At 48.2% G+C, this 19,397-nt stretch overlaps 1 protein-coding gene and 1 long non-coding RNA gene across 3 annotated transcripts; one reads left to right on the forward strand and one right to left on the reverse strand.

Annotated features, from left to right (window-relative positions):
• The first annotated feature begins 13 nt into the window (after window positions 1–13).
• On the forward strand, window positions 14–16,794 carry KCTD2 (potassium channel tetramerization domain containing 2). 2 transcript variants are annotated; one of them, XM_007091305.2, is made up of 6 exons: window positions 74–555; window positions 2,365–2,473; window positions 5,445–5,536; window positions 10,592–10,687; window positions 12,746–12,871; window positions 13,871–16,794. In XM_007091305.2, exons 1-6 carry the CDS (start codon window positions 217–219, stop codon window positions 13,898–13,900), a joined length of 792 nt encoding a protein of 263 aa, XP_007091367.2. In that variant the 5' UTR covers window positions 74–216; the 3' UTR covers window positions 13,901–16,794. The 2 variants fall into 2 exon arrangements, with proteins under 2 accessions (XP_042822324.1, XP_007091367.2); XM_042966390.1 differs by lacking the exons at window positions 5,445–5,536; window positions 10,592–10,687; window positions 12,746–12,871; window positions 13,871–16,794 and adding an exon at window positions 3,245–4,244 and having other exon boundaries at window positions 14–555.
• LOC122233540 lies at window positions 12,887–17,817 on the reverse strand. Its single transcript, XR_006211137.1, has 3 exons — window positions 17,702–17,817; window positions 16,883–17,012; window positions 12,887–13,081 (listed from the first exon to the last, which is right to left on the reverse strand). It is a non-coding gene; the product is annotated as an uncharacterized LOC122233540 (long non-coding RNA).
• Window positions 17,818–19,397: the final 1,580 nt, after the last annotated feature.

The following is a 19,397-nucleotide window of genomic DNA, read 5'->3' on the forward strand; positions in this document are numbered from 1 at the left end:
GCAGGTCAGCCCGTAGAAATGGAGGCTGGTTCCGGAAGTCCCGCCCACGAGGGCGGGCGCGGCACCTCCCCCTGCACGGGTCCCCGGGAGCTGGTTGGGGGCGCTCCCGTCCCTCTCCCCCGGCCCCACCCCCGCCGATGGGCCGGCCCGGCTCTCCCTGCCGAGAGATGGGCCGGCCCGGCGGCGCGCGGGCAGCGGTGGCGGCGGCGGCCCAAGATGGCGGAGCTGCAGCTGGACCCGGCGATGGCGGGGCTGGGAGGGGGTGGCGGGAGCGGGCTGGGCGACGGGGGTGGCCCGGGCCGCGGGCCCCCCAGCCCTCGCCCCGCCGGCCCCACGCCCCGCGGGCACGGCCGCCCTCCCGCCGCCGCCGCGCCGCCACTGGAGCCGGGTCCCGGACCGCCAGAGCGGGCAGGGGGAGGCGGTGCGGCCCGCTGGGTCCGGCTGAACGTGGGCGGCACCTACTTCGTGACCACCAGACAGACCCTAGGCCGGGAGCCCAAGTCTTTCCTCTGTCGCCTCTGCTGCCAGGAGGACCCGGAGCTGGACTCGGACAAGGTGCGCCCCGCCCTCGGGCGCGCCCCCGCTCTTCGGACCCCCTCGTTCCTCCTAGCTCGTCCCCAGATTCCTGCGACACGCTCCTCACAGGCGGGCTTTTCGGGCCGGGACCCCCTTCCCATCCCTCTCCCGCCAGGCTGGCCCCGGGGGCTATTCTCCCCCATCCTCAGTCGCACCCTGGCTGTCTCTCTGACCCCGCCCTTCACTCTAAGCAACTCGGTCCCCATGCTGTGCCCACCCGCACCCACGAGAACCCGCTCCACACCCCTTCTCCGTACACATCTCATACCCGCCCCTCAGATCTGCATGAGTTTTCCCCTGGCTCCTCGTCAGCCCCTCACTGCCTGTGCCAGATGCGTCCAGAACTGGGTCAGGGTGAGCTAAGGCATCTTTCTAGCTTTCTCAGACTTCCTCTCGGACCCCTCTGCCAAGTTGGGTGAAAGCCTGGGTCTGACAGCTGCAGGAAGTGTTTCTGGTGATACCACACTTCTTTCCTGTGGTCCTGGGCCCTGAGCTCTTATCTGGCGACAGCCACTGTTTTAGGACTATTAGAGCTCAGATACATTCCTTGGAAAGAGATTACCAGTTGCCAGTGCAAACCTAAGCTGACTGGTTAAGACCATCGGAAAGTGAAAACTGAGGCCTGCTGTTGGGCAAGATGCCTGGCTACGAACAAAGTTGAGAGGTGACGAGGCACTTCCAACCCGTTTCCAGTTTGACGTGTTTATTGATTGACTTTACACATTCATCTTTCAGCTGCCAGCTTAAAGGCATTGACCCTGGCTTATGCCCCTGTATATCCTATGTAGCACTCAGCCAGTTACATTGAAATAGAGCTGGGGTTGGGTAAAGATTCGCTGATTTTTTTTTTTAACTCCCCAACTGCCTCTCTAATAAATCTCAGACTTATGGAAACCTGTCCCACCCGAACTTTAAAGAAATTTCAAAACCTTTGCTTATAAAGGAATTATTTTTATCTACCCTAAATCTTTCTTGTTGCAGTAGAAGCCAGTTTCTTCTTGTTCCTTTTACTGTAAAGATGAGTAGGATTAAAGCTGCTCAGAGCCAAGTCCAGGCGGTGCCAAGCTTCCTCTGGGCACAGAACTGGGGTGTGTGAGTTACAGCTGGCAATGCAGACTCCCACTGATGTTGGCCTTGAGCTCAGGAGCATTGCCAACTATACAGAGGTTTTCTTAGAATTAGGAATGTGATTTGGGGGCAGTAGAGAGAGGTCAGAATGTCCATCTCAGGCAAAGATTTACATAATTAAAATATGGCATTTTCTTCCCCTTTCTTGATAATAGATGTCTTACAGAAGAATGGTGGTAATTGTGTCCAAGTAAAGATTTTGGAAGTTCAGGGGCACCTGGGTGGCTCAGTCACTGAAGCGCCTGATTCTTGGTTTCAGCTCAGGTCATGATCTTACAATTTGTGGGTTCAAACCCCACATCAGGCTCTACACTGACAGCTGTGGAGCCTGCTTGGGATTCTCTGTCTTCCTCTCTCTCTCTGCCCCTCCTCCTCTCACTGTCTACCTCTTTATCTCAAAATAAACAAACATTAAAAAAAACAAGACTTTGGAAGTTCAAGTAAATGCCTGCATGATGACTGTACATCTATCTGTAACTCCGTACCTGAAATGATCTCAGAGTACAAGATACATAAGCTAGCCTTCTTGCCAGTAGTTTGTGATAAAAAAATGTCTAGCAAGACTTGCCCCCTTGCTAATGAATGGTGACAGAGAGGCTGCAACCCTGCCCCAACTTAGTCCGACAGCTCCAAAGTGTTATCTTTGTGTTTGGTTGGCAGGACGAGACAGGAGCCTATCTGATTGACAGGGACCCCACCTACTTCGGTCCTATCCTCAACTACCTCCGCCACGGGAAACTCATCATTACAAAGGAGTTGGCTGAAGAAGGTAAGAACACTGTTTTAACTGGGCATTTTCAGAACTCAGCCCATATCTTGAAAGCCGTTTCACAGATTGGAATTTTGTTTGAGATTTTCATCAAGGTCATATGCAGGTGTAGTAAACATTTATGAAAGTGAACAGGGAGTCTCTAGTTACGTAGTCTTATCTGAGGAAGTCTTCTTTAAGGGATCCCCACTGGGCTCTGTCCAGCCTTCCTTAATGAGAAGAAAAATAGGTAACTCAGCTTTGCAAATCACTTCAGGAGCATTTTTCAAACCTGCAGAATCGTCAGGATCCCTTTTTACTTTCACTTATGTGCTTGCTGGAAGTGAAATGTCCATACCCTGAAGCATCACATCTCTGACATTAATTATTTATATTTTCACTTTTAGTTTGAACTTGCAGCTGTAAAAAGTAATAAAGGCTTGGCCTCATTTCTTGTAAGACTGGTCTCATGCTTCCTTGTAAATTTTTGCAGCTGACCTAATTCATTCTCCAGTCCATTGTCAGCTGTATCATCTTTTTGGTTGGTACAACATTTGGACTCTAAGTGGGTCTAGATATCTTTCTAAAAGACTTGGCGTGGCCTCGCCAAAGGCATTCCGTTGAAGATTGGGGCCTCTCCCTAAATCCAGGGCACCCTGACCTGGAGGCTTTAGCTCTGAGTGAGAAAGCTGTAATGGCTGTGCTAGTTAATGAAATGGCTGCGAAGCACATCTGTTTCAACCAGTAAGAAGAGGACTTGTGCATGTGCTGTCTCTTTTTTCAACATTTCAGATGCATTCAAAAATCATGGGAATCGTACAGTAAACTTCATGCACCCACCGTCTAGCTTCAGCAGTTACCACCTCATGGATAATCCTGTTTCTGGAAAAGAGGAATCTTAAGCATCTTTTCTGAAGGCCTTTAAAAATTTTTTTTTGAAATATTTTCAAATTCAGAGAAAAAGACGAGAATAACAGAACTCGCAGCTTCACCACCATTTTTTGAGATCTGTGTTACCCTTTGTTCTCTCTCTGTCCCCCCCCACACCACGCTTCTCCCTCCCCCCACCATAGTTTTTATTTCTGAACTATTTGAGACTAGATTACAGATGAGTCCCTTAATACTTCAGTGTATTTCCCAAGAACAAGGTTATTCCCTTATGTAAGCACAGCATGGTTATCAAGATCAGGGAATTTAATATTGATAAATACTTCTATCTACAGCTTATATTCCAATTTTATCAGTTCCAGCAATGTCCTTTATAGCAAGTTTGGTGTTTTTTTTTTTCTTCTGATACTGAATCACACATCCCCTTTGTTGTCCTGTCCAAGGCCTTTGATTTTATTTGGCAAAGCATTCTCTCAGTGATTGCTTTTTATCTTGTTCAAATAATAAGCACCCTATTAAACTTTGGTCCACATAAATTTATATACACACACCCACCCCCGGTAATTTTTAGGACCGACTAGGTAAGCTTTGCAAGCTCAGGAATTCTCCAATGTGACAAGTTCCAGAAACTAAGTGACATATGGGAAAGGTGCCCTGCAGCTAATGGGCAGGTGCAGAGAGAGTCAGAGAAGGTGCCAAGTGGGAAGCCGCAGCGGTGAAACAGAGTGAACAGAGCAGACCCAGAATTTGACTCACTCAATTTAGGGAGAAGGGAGGGGGGTACACCCTAAATAGCAAAGAAATGTTTCCCAGGCTGAAGGAGAGAGACTAGACTTCAATTTGAAAAGTGCAGTTCAGGGGCACCTGGGTGGCTCAGTCAGGTGAGCGTCAGACTCTTGATTTTCTTGATTTTGGTTCAGGTCATGATCTCAAGACTGAGATTAAGCCCTGTGTCGGGCTCTGAGCTGAGTGCGGAGCCTGCTTCAGATTCTCTCTCACTCTCCCTCTGCCCCTCTCCCCCATTTGCACTCTCTCTTTCTCTCTCTCTCTCTCAAATTAAAAAAAAAAGGGGGCGCCTGGGTGGCTCAGTCAGTTGAGTGTCCTACTCTTGACCTTGGATCCAGTCATGATCTCACGGTTCAAGCCCCGCATAAGGCTCTTCACTGACAGTGCAGAGCCTGCTGGGATTCTTTCTCTCCTTTCTCTGCCCCTCCCTTGTTCACTTGCCCTTTCTCTCTCAAATAAATAAACTTAAAAAAATTCTAAAAACAAGTTTCAAGGGGCGCCTGGGTGGCTCAGTCGGTTAGACATCTTTTTTTTTTTTTAATGTTTATTTATTTTTGAGAGAGAGAGCTCATGCGTGGGTAAGGGGCAGAGAGAGGAGACACAGAATCTGAAGCAGGCTCCAGGCTCTGACCTATGAGCACAGGAACCCAATGTGGGGCTCAAACTCATGAACCGTGAGATCATGACCTGAGCTGAAGTCAGACACTCTTTCCACTGAGCCACCCCGGACACCCCTGACTTTGATTTTGGCTTAGGTCATGATCTCTTGTGTGTGAGTTCTGGCCCCCCTGTATCTGCCTCCACTCTGGTAGTGCAGAGCCTGCCTGGAATTTTCTCTCCTCCTTCTCTCTCTGCCCCTTGCACGTGCTTGCTCTCTCACAATAAATAAACTTTAAAAAAATGCTCGGGGCACCTGGGTGGCTCAGTTGGTTGAGCGTCCGACTTCGGCTCAGGTCATGATCTCACAGCTCGTCAGTTCAAGCCCCGCATCGGGCTCTGTGCTGACAGCTCAGAGCCTGCTTCGGATTCTGTGTCTCCTTCTCTCTCTGCCCCTAACCCACTCGCATTCTGTCTCTCTTTCAAAAATAAATAGACATTAAAAAAAAAAAAAAAATGCTCTCCCTCTCCTCCTGTCCCTCCCTTGCACATGCTCTGTCTCATGGTCTTGCTCTCTCTTTCTCTCTCTCTCTCTCTCTCTCTCTCTCTCTCTCAAAAAAAAATGCAATTCTTAGCAAGCATGTAAACTTTAGCCTCTTCTCACTATTTTCCAGGGAGTGTAACACATCTTTAACTACATACGGTTTGGTCCTTGTCCTAGGTGTTCTGGAAGAAGCGGAGTTTTACAACATTGCATCTCTTGTGCGGCTGGTTAAGGAACGGATACGGGACAATGAGAACAGAACTTCTCAGGTAATGGGTTTTGAACTCTTTTTTTGTTTTGGTTTGGTTTTTATTTTTTGTTTTGGTTTAAGATTTTATTTTTAAGTAATCTTTACACCCAACGTGGGTCTTGAACTTACAACCTTGAGATCAGGAGTCACACGCTGAAGCAGCCAGGCACCCCACGGTTTTGAACTCTTAAAGGGAAAAGGTCTTAGTGGCTCTCTTTGTCCCTGCGTCTGGGTGGGATTTGAAAAGGATGCTGTGCTGCTTGGCAAGAGCTGCCTCTCCCCTTGAAGCTGGAGGTCTGTGTGGAACATGGGCCATCCACCAGGCAGACAGAGCATACGCCACCAGACTTATTCAGAACCAGAAAACAGAAGAAGAAATAGCAAAGCAAAACAGCCCCCTTATCCCTTTAGAAGAGTGGGGAGGTTGTGGCTGCTTATCATGGGACAGCAGGAGGGACCCGCAGCACTTTAGGCCCAGAACCTGTTCTTGCAGAGTATCTGTCTCCCTCCACATAAAGACCCAGCGAGCTCTTACTTCCACCTGTTGGCCACTCTTTAATTCTTTATTAGGACCAGCCTTTTAAAGTGTGACCATGTCGCATTCAGCCCCTGATAGCCACGTGAAAGCAGTCTCATGGCCTGGACTTTAGGAGCTGCTTGTGAATCATGCTTCTGAGGAAATAGGCTTCTCTGTTTATTATGAAGTCTGGGTTTTTATATGAACTTGGTAGATACAGTAACAGGAAGAAACACACAATTTGCCACCTAGTTTTGAGGGGGTACAGGTAGCTTATTTCACATCACATCACCCGTCACATGTCTTAAGTGGCCACAGCGGCATCTTTTAGGCCCTTGAGATTCTCTGCTTCCTAGGGAGGGTCTGTGCCCTCCAGAAGCTTGAAGTCTAGCAGGGAAACCAGACGCTCCCTTTCCTGTATTTAGGTTCTATTTTAAGAAAGTACAACTGCAGGAACAGAGGGCATGGTTGGACTCTGCTGTGACCATCTGTCTTGTAGCAGGACTTGCCTCTTATCCCATCAGATACTGGTGGTAGATGCTTTCCTGAGATCCATTCTATTGCAGTGTAGAATTTTCCTGTGATTAAGCAGAAGGTAATATGTTTCTTTTCAAAACTCAAAAAAATAAAAAATATTCCTTGCTCTTTCTCTGTTAGAGTTTACATATCCAAGTTTTCTGGCTCTGAATGGAATTATCTGGTTGAATAACTGACACCTATTTCTTTTTTCAAAAATGATTTCTCTCATTCGCTTAATCTGTAGTCATTTGCAAAGGTGAGAAGAGCTTCCTTAGTTTTCTTCCCGCTGGCTGATGGATGAAAGCCTTCTTTTTATTATTATTACTTTTCTTAATGTTTGTTTATTGTTGAGAGAGAGAGCACAAGCAGGGGAGAGGCAGAGAGAGAGAGGGGGATAGAGGATCTGAAGCGGGCTCCTGACGGCAGAGACCCCATGCGGGGCTCGAACCTGCGAACCACGAGATCATGACCTGAGCAGAAGTCAGACGCTTAACCGACTGAGCCACCCAGCACCCCTGAAAGACTTCTAATGTTCAAAAATGAATTCATAGTTGGTTTGCCATTTTATTGTATAAAATAGGATCCGGTGGTGCCAGTCTTTTCGCCATCTCGTGTTAAACTTACATGGCATCTTTTACTATCGTGGATATTTAATAGCTGGGCATTCTGAAAATCTAGCTTTATCCTTAATTTTCCACATTCCAAAAAAGCTTTTGATTGCCTAGTGTAAATTCATGATGCCATGAATTATGTAACTTGAAGCCATTCAACCCTGAACGTTCGCAGCTCTGCCATTAGCTGATTCCTTGAGAGCATTGTAAGTTTTCTATTTGATGACAGCGATGAAGTTAATTAGTCTTCTAGGTTCTGAAGGCTTGTGGATATAGACCCAGTTGGAAGCTTTTTTGTTCTAGGGATGTAAAGGCCTTTTGGATGTTAATTGATCTTTCCATCTGTCCTTTTTATTGAGTGAAACTCTGAGCAGTGGATTCGAGGTTGTTCAAAGACACGCTCTTTTGCATGTGTCACACATGGCTCTGAGGCCAAATTGGCCATGTGTTTATTTTTGTAGCTGTCCCTTCAAACACATTCTCTCCTTCAACTTGTCTTTTTTTTTTTTTTTTTTTTTTTTAAGATTTTATCTTTAAGTAATCTCTGTACCCAATGTGGGGCTCAAACTCACGACCCAAAGATCAAGAGCTGCACGCTCCTCCCAACAGAGCCAGCCAGGCGCCCCAACTTGTCTGTGTTTTAAGGAGACACACATGGGGCGCCTGGATGGCTCAGTCGGTTAAGCATCCAACTTTGGCTCAGGTCATGATCTCGCGGTCCGCGAGTTCTAGCCCCGCGTCAGGCTGTGTGCTGACAGCTCAGAGCCTGGAGCCTGTTTCAGATTCTGTGTCTCCCTCTCTTTCTGACCCTCCCCCGTTCATGCTGTCTCTCCCTGTCTCAAAAATAAATAAATGTTAAAAAAAAAATTTTTTTTTTAATTAAAAAAAAAAAGGAGACACACATGGCAGACATTTAAGCAAAGCCCAAGATGTGGGTTTCCCACCCCGCCTTTTTTTGGCGACCCCTCATATCTCTTAGCGGCTGCCACCAGCCCTAACTACTACTAACTTTGCTGTCTTTGGTATTTTATGTTAGGTGATTAATCTTAGTGCATTTGAGAATACTCGTGGTTTTCTTTGGAAGACAAAAATTAAAAAGAGCTAACACATGCATCTTAAATGCTGGGACTTTGACAGTTGTGGCTGATATCATAGATCTTTCGCGATGCACTGAGTTTTGTAACATGAAACACTTGGTTGTTTCCAAAATGTGTGGTTAGAGCCAGTTGAAGTCTTTCCGAGATTTGCCCTATATTTTAGGTGGAGGGAATGTTTTTCTTAGTACCTCGTGTAACAATAGTTGCATTCGGTTCAGAAGGGGAGAGTGTGGAAGAAAGCGCGGTGTGGTTGGCAGATCAGCCCAAGGCCTGGCACTGCCTCCGACCCAATAGCACCACCTCGCTCAGGCGAGACAGCGCGCTGACATCAGTGTCCCACTGAAGACGGGAGGAGAGGGAAAGCCACTCTGGGCTCCTAGTGCTCCGTGATCCACAGCTGCTTTTGTTGAGCCAGTATTTCCCCAGTAGTGAGTTCTTCCAAAACTGATTTTCCAGATAACTGAAGCCCAGTCATCCTTTTGCAAAAGTACTAAAGCCAAGTTTTCATTATTCTTCAGGAAACGGTCCACATTTTCTTAAAGTCACGTGACTCTAACCAGTCCCTCTCTCCCTGATGGAGCTTCGTTGTTCTGAGCTTCAGTTGCTGTTTGTGCTCTAACAAATGCCTCCTGGCCTCCAGGACGGGCAGTGGATGTGCAGCTATTTATTGGGCCCAACACTGAGTGGTCCAAGACTGCTAAACACAAGTCTCCCTGTGGGCCTCTAATTGTCCTCTGACGAACAGGGACTTTCATCTGGTGAGCATGCCTCCTTGCAGCAGCCCTGGCTGTCACCTGACTCTGGCCGAGTCGTAAGTGTGAGGGGTCCTCAGGTGGTTAGAGTATAGGGGCCTTAGTGCTGCGATTTTAGGGCATCCCGCCTTTCGCTTCTGTTCTAGAAAGTTGAGTCAGCTAGCAAATGACTTCTGTCTGAGTCTCTGACACCAGCTGGGGTGTCCCAACAGTTTAATCCTATCCTGATACTAATAAGTAGTAACTATTTCCACAGGTTTCAGGGCTCAGTCCCACGAGACTGACCTTCCTTCAGACACCAGTGCCAAATCCCAGTTCCCAGGCTACCTGTACTTCTGTCCAATTCGGCTACAAATTCAAGGGTTCCCATGACATCCCCTTTGGGTTCAGTAATTTCCTAGAACAACTCCTAAAACTCAGGAAAATGCTAAACTTACTATTACAGTTGATCTCCAGCAGACTAAGGAACAGCCAAGCGAAGAGAGACGTGGGGTCGGGTCCTGAGCACAGGAGCCTCTGTGCATGCAGTTGGGATGTGCCACTTGCCCAGGACATCGATGTGTTTGCCAACTCGGAAACTCCCTGAACCCCCCTGTTCAGGGGTTTTTAAGGATGTTTCATTATGTAGGCATGACTGATTCAATTAAACCATTGGCCACTGGTGATTGAATTCAGTCTCCACTGAGGTCAGCAGGTAGGACTGAAAGTTCTAACTCTAATGGTGCTTGGTCTTTCTGGAGACCAGTCATTAGCACAAAAAAGACCCTTTTATCACTCAGGAAATTCCAAGGGTTTTAGGAGCTCTGTGCTAGGAACCAGGAGCAAAGACCAAATATTTATTTTTTGTTACACACTTTTGTAACGGGAATGTTACCATTTAACACTGAAACACTCCCAGGTACCATCAGTGGAGGGTGAAAATAGTTTGAACATTGGTATATTGTGGGGTTCCTTTTTAATATGTTATTCCCTTAATAAGCTATTGCTCTGGATAAACCAAATTATGGTCTACATTTTCAGCATGTATGTCATGATATGAACAACTTAAAAAGAAAATGTGGCTCTCTTGTCCAAAGCAATTTTCCTCTGTTTTCTACTCTGGGAAATAGATGAAATCTAATCACATAATTCATTTCTCTGAACTTCAGAATTATTTTACCCACTGATTCATATCCTTGGGCCTTTTTCTTTTCTTTCTTTCCTTGGATAAGTTTTTACTGAAGGATGACATTGCTCATGAACTCATAGTCATGAGGTTGAGCCCCACGTCAGGCTCCACGCCGCGCATGGGGGCCTTCTTGGGATTCTCTCTCCCCCCTCTCGGCCCCTCCCCTGCTTGCATGCACGTGCGCTTGCTCTCTCTCTGTCACAATAAGTAAGTAAACATTCTTATAAAAGAAAACCTTAAGAAGAGAAAGATGACATTGCCTCTTGTAAGAGGGGACGGTGTGTGGCTGTCCAGAAAAAACGTCCAAGCAAATTCCTTTTCAGTGTTCATTCTTTGGACGAGCCTCCCTAGCGCAGCTGCAAACTGTCATGTCCTTGAAATTGTTCTTCTAAGTCCGTTGGTTGTTGCAGGGCCCCGTGAAGCACGTGTACAGAGTCCTGCAGTGCCAGGAAGAGGAGCTTACACAGATGGTCTCCACTATGTCTGATGGTTGGAAATTCGAACAGGTATGTTTCCTAAGTGGCAGCCACCGCAGCATCTCAGCCCAGGAGCCCACGTCCCTCAAACAGCTGCCATCTGTAACCAGCTAACCCCAGGGGCTCGTAGGGCCACGTGTGAACCTGTTCAGAAACGTGGGAATTATTCTGTCAGCTGTATAGGATGAGTTGGGAAGAATTCAGAATAGTATCGTGTCTCCTGACTTCATATCCAAGTTTTAATTTGTGCCCAGAGGGAGTCAGCCAGCCTGTTTAGGCTTGAAAGTGTCTCTCTGAGGTTTTTTCTCCCTCAGAGGGATTTCTTTCAAAAGCACTCAGTTGAAACATTCTAGAATAAGTACATAAAGAAGGCTAGGATTCAGCAACTACCCTACCTTCCCTTCCCAGGATAAGAACTCTGTCATTCTGAACATACATAATCCACTGCAGAAAGCAAGAGCAGGTACGAGAGGAGCCAGACGTGATGAGAAGTGGGGCTTGGCCATTTCCCATCAGGCTGTGGATTTCTGTTCCTTTAGCTTTGCGTGGTGGCAGAATTACCAAAACAAAACCAGACAGGCAGAATTGTACTGTTTTCTTCCATTAGATGGCAGGATTGTTCAGTTCATCTATTGTGTGCGCAACAGGGAGCCTGGCATGAATAGAACGGATATATATAGAAGGGATATGTATTGTGTGGATCGTGCCTATTTTTAATGTAGAGTTTAAGCGTCAGTTGAACTGTCACCATAAACTTACCTTCTCAAATAACTTCTGTTCGTCGTGTTAACGGTATTGGGTTATGGATCAAATACACAGGTGTCTTGGTCGTCAGAGCCAACACTGGATAATTCCTCACCCCTCCGCTGCAGAATCAATTCTGCCTGTGTATGTTGGCCTAGTTCTTTTCTCTTCCCTTTTTTTTTTTTTAAGTAGTTCCACACCCAATGTGAGGCTTAAACTCACGACCCTGAGACCCCGAGATCAAGAGTTCCATGCTCTCCCAACGGAGCCACCCAGGCGCCCCTTCCTTTATAGGTCAGCCTAGTTCTTATTCATGTGGGGGCTGCAACATGGTGCCATACTTCCACTCCACGAGTAGTTTCCCTGAGAAAAGTCTTTTTTTTTTTCTCAAATATTTTCTTTTTAAATAATCTCTACACCCAACATGAGTTCCAGCTCATAACCCTAAGATCGGGAGTCACGTGCTCTACCAACTGAGCCAGCCAGGCGCCCTTCCCTAAGTCTTAAGCAAAGAATGTTCCCAAATAAAAAAAAAAAAAAAAAAAATTTTTTTTTTTTTTTTTAAGTATTCTTGATGAAACCAGTGAATAATTTTTTATTTTCTTTTTCTCATCTTGTTAACATTCAGGGGGCAGGTGAAGCATGAAACATGAAGTCATGTTCCCACTGACTCTATTATATGGATGAGGAAGTTCAGGCACAGGAAGGCAGAGGGACCCAAAGCCCATTCATAGAGCAAGTCAGTCCTGTTCTTCTGACTTGAGGCCCTACATGATTGCCCGGATGACCTTACCCTTGGGCTCCGCTTTTCTCGGTGCATGTGCATTTCCTGTTTAAAATTAAATCCTGAATTCAATTTGCCGAAAAGGTTAAAAGTCCCAGCAGCATATGGCTTATGGTAACTCTTCAGTGATTCACTCGGTGCTTTCCAGAGCCTTTTGAGTGCCAGTCTCCTGTCTGGGACTTCTGCTTAAAGATGAGCCAGCCCTGTGTAGGTGTTTGGCTAAAGCAAGTGTCCATTTTCATTCACAGAAACATTCTCTTTCACCTCAGTGTTTGCTAGAAGGAATATGATCATGTTCATCCTAGCTGCTGCCTTTGGGATTGTTTCAAGTGCTTGGGTGGGGAGACAGTGGCAGATCCCATCCTTTCCTTCTCTGGGGAAGCCTTGTTGAGGACGCCCAAGTGAATAACAGATCCAGGTATCCCCTGGGCCGTGATAGTCCCAGACAGTTCATCATCCTGTGAGAAGCAAAACCACAAAGTTCGGACAGGGGGCGGGTTGGGTCTGTGTGGCACTTTAGCACTTTAAGAGGACTGTTCACCATGCTCTGGTTTTGTCAGCTAATCAGCATTGGATCTTCCTATAACTACGGAAATGAGGATCAGGCAGAATTCCTCTGTGTTGTCTCCAGAGAACTCAATAATTCTACCAATGGCATTGTCATAGAGCCAAGTGAAAAGGCAAAGGTAAGAAATCGCGTCACCAGAATTTTGTCTCTGACTCGTTTGTTCCCAGCCCCTCAGTGGACTTGACCTGGACTGTTTGTTGCTCCTGACTTCTTCTCTTTCCTTCCAAAGCTAGCTTTGCATTTTTCCTTCATTTTGGTCGTTGACTGTTGTCATTTAAATCAGGATTTATGGAGCAGTGACCAAGCGTTCTTAGTTAGGAAGTAGGTACTGAAATAGAGTAGACTTTATGTACCCACCTGTCAAATAAGTGAAAAATCTTTTTTTTTTTTTTTTTTTTTAACGTTTATTTATTTTTGAGACAGAGAGAGACAGAGCATGAACAGGGGAGGAACAGAGAGAGAGGGAGACACAGAATCTGAAACAGGCTCCAGGCTCCAGGCTCTGAGCTGTCAGCACAGAGCCCGACGTGGGGCTTGAACTCACGGACCGTGAGATCATGACCTGAGCCGAAGTCGGACGCTTAACCGACCAAGCCACCCAGGCGCCCCAAATAAGTGAAAAATCTAATTGCAAAGTGAGAATTGTGAAACTCAAAATTGGAAAATATTTTGTGTTTATTCTTTGAAACCATTCTCTCTCTTTTTTGTCCTGTCTCAAGAGAAAAGGTATTTGGTTACCTTTGTGACTTCCCCCACCTTAAGTTACTGGAAAATTGTACACTGTTATCCTCTTTTTCCTGTACTGTGCCCACCCCCCCCCCCCCAACTCTCTCTGTCTCTCATAAACACTTCTAAGTCGGCAATTTCCTTTAACGTGGGAGAAGGGGTCTGACAGCACGGATACTGTGGGTGCAGTGGTGTTCGGCAAGAGGCTTTTACAACTGAAGTGCTTCAGGGGAGGTTAGGGCTCAGCCCTGCCTTGCTTCCTACGGTGACAGGACTGTTGTGCTGCCCAGTGGGGTCCAGTGGAAAGCGGCCGCGGGTCCCTTTTCCCTCAGCAGTCTGCTTAGCAGCCTCGGCCCAAGCCTCAGCCCTCTCCCCCATCTTCCATTTGCAGATTCTTCAGGAGAGAGGATCTCGGATGTAAATTCCAGATTCTTAACCATCAAGAGAACAAGCCGGCAGAGCACCTTGTGAAGTTAAATCTTGCTCCTGTACAGTAACCGAGCTCCTGCAAGGCACGGCTGAGCCTGGCCCCCCAATGGAGAAGTGTTCTGGTCAAAACCAAAGGAACCCCTGCCTGCCCCCCACAGGAACCTGAAGACAGACGCACTTCCGGCTGCAGAATACCTTTTCAGAAACCTGCTTTTGTCTTCTTAGCCAGTGTTAGATCAGATCCTTACCACAGCAGCTGGGCTGGGCTCCCAGTGGGGGCCTTTACGGGGGATGCGGGGGAGGGGAAGAGGAAGGCCTAGCTCCTCGTACAGGCCTGTGCTTCAGGGACGCTGGAGCAAACGCCAGAGGATCGTCCCTGGGCCGTGCCGCGTTTTTGCCTGGGTGCCACGTTGGACGTTGGCAGCCGCTTTGTAACACTATCTTCCCCCTCTTCCCCGCACCCCACACAAATGCAGCAGGTGCCAAGGATTCTAGCTTCAGTTCGTCAAATTGAGGTCTCGGGTAAAGGATAGATCCGCAGAATACCCCATATTCCTGTGGACGAAACCTCTTCGAGAAAGGGGAGGACGGGGTCTCCGTGGTTGTGGGTGGAGGTCGGGGATCGCCGCTCTGGGTTCGGGGCACTCAGCTGCTACCGTGTTCGTCCTTGCCTCATCTGTCTCCGGCAGCCCGGACCCTCCAGTAGCTTGCTTGCTCCTCAGGTGGAGGTTAGAGGCAGGCGGCATCCCACACCGCGTCACACACAGAGGGGCACTTAGGGAGGCCATACCCTCCATTGACCCATCTTCCTTCCCTGGCTTTCTGAACCGGACCGAAGATAAAGGGACTTTGGATCCTCTGATGGCTTGGGTGGGGACGGCTATTTCTTTGAAAGTTGCCAAATGTGTTCTATTGTAGTATCCAAAAGTGTCGTTATTTCTGTGACTGTCTCTTGGAAATGCCTTGACTGAACGTTCGATCTTTGTCCGAGTCTCCTGGTTTCTAACCTTGGCAAACCTGCCCCGCAGCCGTGTCCGTGACGCCGCGCCAGCCCCTGCAAGGCATATGTGTTTGCTGGGCAGTCCGAGGACTCCCCGCGTCTCTGAGCCCGACCCTTTACCATCACTTCTATCTGCAGAGTGCCGTGTCCTCGAGAATCAAGTGCTTGTTTGGCCAGGGAGGGGAGTAAAGCCCTCCTTCGGGCTGGGACCACAGGGCTTGTATCTGGACCTTCTGTCTGCGCTTTTGAGTCTTAGTGAACAGTCACTGAACGCAAAGGGCTGGAGAATCCTTGTTCTTCCCTCGATGACTTTTCCCAGTGTGGCAAATGGCCCAGAGGAGGGGAAGGCGCCTCTGGGGCACGCTGCACCTGTAACAGCCACTCACGTTGGTCACTCCTGGTTTCCTTCACAGTGAGGCTCCCTCTGCTCCACAGCTCAGTGCTTACTAGGGGGGTCTGGGGCCATGGTTTTTGGAAATGACTCACAGACGGTGCCAAATGTCTTAGGAACTCATGACCTGCCTGCGTGCAGATGGCACAACTCTTCTCCGGATCTCACTTTGACCTTATCTCTCTGTGTGTAGAGCAGGATAGAAATGTGTGTACAGGGGTGTCTGCTGCTCCGTGTGTGTCTACACACCAACGTGAGCGTGCGTGTTGACATTGGCCCCTTGAACTCTGGCCTGTGCCCACGATTTCTACAGCTATGAACGTTAGAGGAACTTCTACCTGCGGCAAAAGCAGTCACCTTTCAGAGACGTCGCAGGCATCCTCCTGTCATCTTTCGGAAAGCACGAGATTGGGCGTGGAGGAAAAGCTGCTCAGACCTGAGTAGGACAGAGGACTTCGGAAGACTTGCTCTTTGGCCAGAAAAGTAACATTTGACTCTCAGGAGGGAAAGCAGCTTCATTTGGGACCTTGAGCCCAATCAGATCTGCTTTCCCTGGGGCATGCCTGGGCATCAGCCCGTGCTCCTCGTGCTCTTTGTGCTCCTCGTGTTCTTCGTGCTCTAGTGCTCCTAGTGCTCCCGAGCCTGCACGAAGGGGTAAAGCGAGGCAGGCCAGAGGGCAGAGGTGGCAAGCCCCTCAGGAACGCATAGTCTTTTCTCTTTTCAGAGCCCCACAGTGGATCCCGTAGAAAAACTGCTGAGCCCCTCACTCGATGCTCTTGAGAAATTAACACAAGTGACATTTCTGCTCCCCTAGAGGGCTGGCTTTCACGAGGTCCCCCTCCTTCTGGCAGCCCAATGACAATTGTTCCAGTGCTCCTGAGTGTGAGGGTGATTCAGTTCTTAAGGTTTCTGGAAAAGTATTCGCCCCAGCCCTTTAGGAACCAAGTCAGTATTTTTTTTTTTTACTGAAAGCCTTCTGGGAGAGCCCAGCTGATTACTTCGGAGGGAGGCCTGGCCATCCGTCGGTTTGGGGGTGTCACGTGGCCAGGGACCCACACTCTCTCCAGCAGCCCAGTGCTGCCAGGTGGGGAGTGTCTTCCGTCTTCGTGTTGTGCCCAGGCCTGAGGCCGCGGGCGACTCAGGCCCAGCTCACAAAGCAGCCTGGCCTCTCCTAGGAGATGCCACACTAGCACGCTTCTGTCTTTCCTTCAGAACCTGCTTCCTCCTTGGCAATGAGGCTCAGCCCAACCTCCTCTAGAGCGACTTCGTTTCTGCAGTCTTAACTGATCTCAGGGGTGTCAGCGAGGTGTAGGGGAGGAAGGGACAGAGATGCTGGGGGGTGGCCAAGAGGACAACCACATCCTCCGACATGGCCTTTGGCGCAGAGGTTAGGGACCATGCCTGTCACTTGTGGGTATTGTTTGTTACTGTTTGTGTATTTGAATAAAGTCTGAAATGCTGTGACCTTTTTTTGTCAATAAAGACAAGAAACAAACAGCCGAATCTCCTTGGTTTCCTTTCCTGTCACTACTGATGATTCTCACACTCTTCTCGGGAGAGGAGTTTCACTGCACCTTTCCTACCTGGGCTTCTTAGAAAGTCCTAGTTTCTCCCGCTGCTGAAACTGCCTGAGGGCGTGTTGGGCCTTCCTCCTCACGACCAGGAGAGTGGTGAGGAACAGAAGGTGAGACAGATGGTCTACCCACCGGGAAGCTGGGAAGAGGAGGGGAAGAGTAGAAGACCATTTTTAAGGGGGAAAAAAGTCTTCCTGGAAGAGAGTAACTGACTAGGTGTCCATTTTTCTCTGCATGGTAGAGAATGAGGAATAAAAGTGAGGTGAGTCGCCAGCAAGCCAAGTGTTGGTCACTTAAGGCACCAGGCAAGGTGTGGGACCCTCAAAAGGTGTTAGTCCCCCCACCCCCCCGCCATAGGGTGCTTACAGCTGGGGACACGTGTATACACACAGCGAACGAGGTGTGTGTTTGTACCAGCCAGGGCCCAATGGGGGACAGACCACAGCAGTTAACAAGTGGTAAGAAGAGGAAAGGGCCCCCAGGCCCACTGAGGTGTCACAGATGGAGTGACTGCAGGAGGTAGTTATTGTTCTAGGGCAGGGGAGCCAAAGGAAGAGGTTGGGATTATTACAAAGTAACAGGCTTGGAGGAGGGGCCGAGGGGCCGCATAGAGGAGATGCTGCGGTCCCAGGGGGCTCAGCGAGACTGGTCGTAGGACCGCGCTACTCCTGGAACCGTTCTAGGACCGCACTCCTGGAACCAGCTCTTGCTGCCAGAGCAAAGCTGAGGTGCTGTGGTTTCTCCGTTAACCGGAAGAAGCATGTCCCTTCTGCCCCGCCCCCCGCCCCGCCCCCTCCCTCCTCCCCAATCTTGCAGTCCCGTTCTCACGTTCCCCATGGGTGCACCTGTCCGGGACTAAGCTGTTAAAGATGCACAGAGCAGAGTCTGGAGGGTGGCTTGGAGCCGAGACGTAATAGCCAGCAGCTTGGGCTGCCCGGCCTCCGTATACACGCTCCCACGCGTATTTGAACTTACAATGGTAAAAACAAAACTTCATGCCTCTACGTAACAAGACGCAGCTACGCGTTACACGAAGGTGATCTTGCCCTCTGCCCAGTGTGAAACACAGTGTCGACTGCCAGTGTTCCCCGGTCTGAGAGACAGTCACATCGATTTCTGGGCTAGGTTAACTACTCCTCAGGCTGACTTGGTGGGTTAGACAACACCTAGTTCATATCCGGCAGGTCAGGCCGCATGGTCGCTTGATGTCCCATGGTTAGGTAGGCTCTCAAAAGGAGAAGAGTTACCTGCAAAAGAAGGCAGGGCGATTTTCCAAAACGCTGGAGCTCTGCATGGTAATTCTCCAGTCAGGGCTTGCTGGAAGCTCCATACAGCATCAGCCTTTGCAATAGATCATTTGAGTATTGCTGAATCTGTTCAGTCATAAAGCCCCAGTGGCAGCTAAATTTCTAGTAAGAATCACACCCCATAGATTTCCATCGGTAAAGCTTTCCCTTGGAGTGAACTATAACTCTGGTAAGCCAGGTTAATTCTTTGATGAGCTTTCTTTTTCTTTTTTTTTTTCTTTTTTTTTTTTAAGTTTGTTTATTTTGAGAGGGAGAGCACATGAGCAGGATAGGGACAGAGTGAGAGGGGAGAGAGAATCCCAAGCAGGCTCTGCACTGCCAGCATAGAGCCCCATGTGGGACGCAAACTCTTGAACCTCGGGATCATGACGTGAGCTGAAATCAAGAGTCGGGCACTCAACCTACTGAGCCACCCACGAGGCCCAATTCCTTGATGAGTTTTCTATACAGTGCCATTAAATTGTATCTCGGTTTTGTTTTTATTTTCGTTTTTACTTTAAAATATTTTTATTAAGATCATTGTTTTCCATGAAATGTTACCATGGAAATTTAACTCAACCTAACTAATTCTAGCTCTTGCCCTTACGGGCTGTAGCTTTTGCCTTTGTGGGCTTTCTTTTGTGGCTATTACCTCCTCTGTATTTATTTTCCCCAAGTCAAACCTGACCGCTCAGAATCAAGTCTCACATATCTTAATGTGTGTATTTTTAGCTGATGTCATTTTTCTGTTAATGATTCTAATAAAACAACATGGAGAGAAGATCGTGTGTGTCTTTTTTTTAACAGGAATTTATCAGAAACCTTTTTTGTTGTATATTTTATTTATTTTGAGAGAGAGAGAGCAAGTGGGAGAGGGGCAGAGAGAGAGGGAGAGAGAGAATCTCAAGCAGGCTCCGCACTGTCAGCACAGAGCCCAATGCAGGGCTTGAACTCACGAACCATGAGATCATGGTCTGAGCCGAAGAGTCAGACGCTTAACCCACTGGTGAATTGGGTGTCCGGCAAACATCGTTCTTAATGGAGAAATGTTGAAATGTTTCCTCTAAGAAGGGGAAAGGAGAGGCCTTCTATTTCCCATTTCTAGCCAACAAATGCTAATGTTTTGGAGCAAGACAGTGATGTATTGCAAGCTTTTCAGGGCGTTTATCCTATGGGGTGGGGGAGAATAGGAAACAGAAAGCAACAAAGAAGCAATCAGAGCCATGAAGAGTCTCTCT

This window comes from Panthera tigris, chromosome E1 (genome assembly GCF_018350195.1).
Source record: "Panthera tigris isolate Pti1 chromosome E1, P.tigris_Pti1_mat1.1, whole genome shotgun sequence".
Taxonomy (NCBI): domain Eukaryota; kingdom Metazoa; phylum Chordata; class Mammalia; order Carnivora; family Felidae; genus Panthera; species Panthera tigris.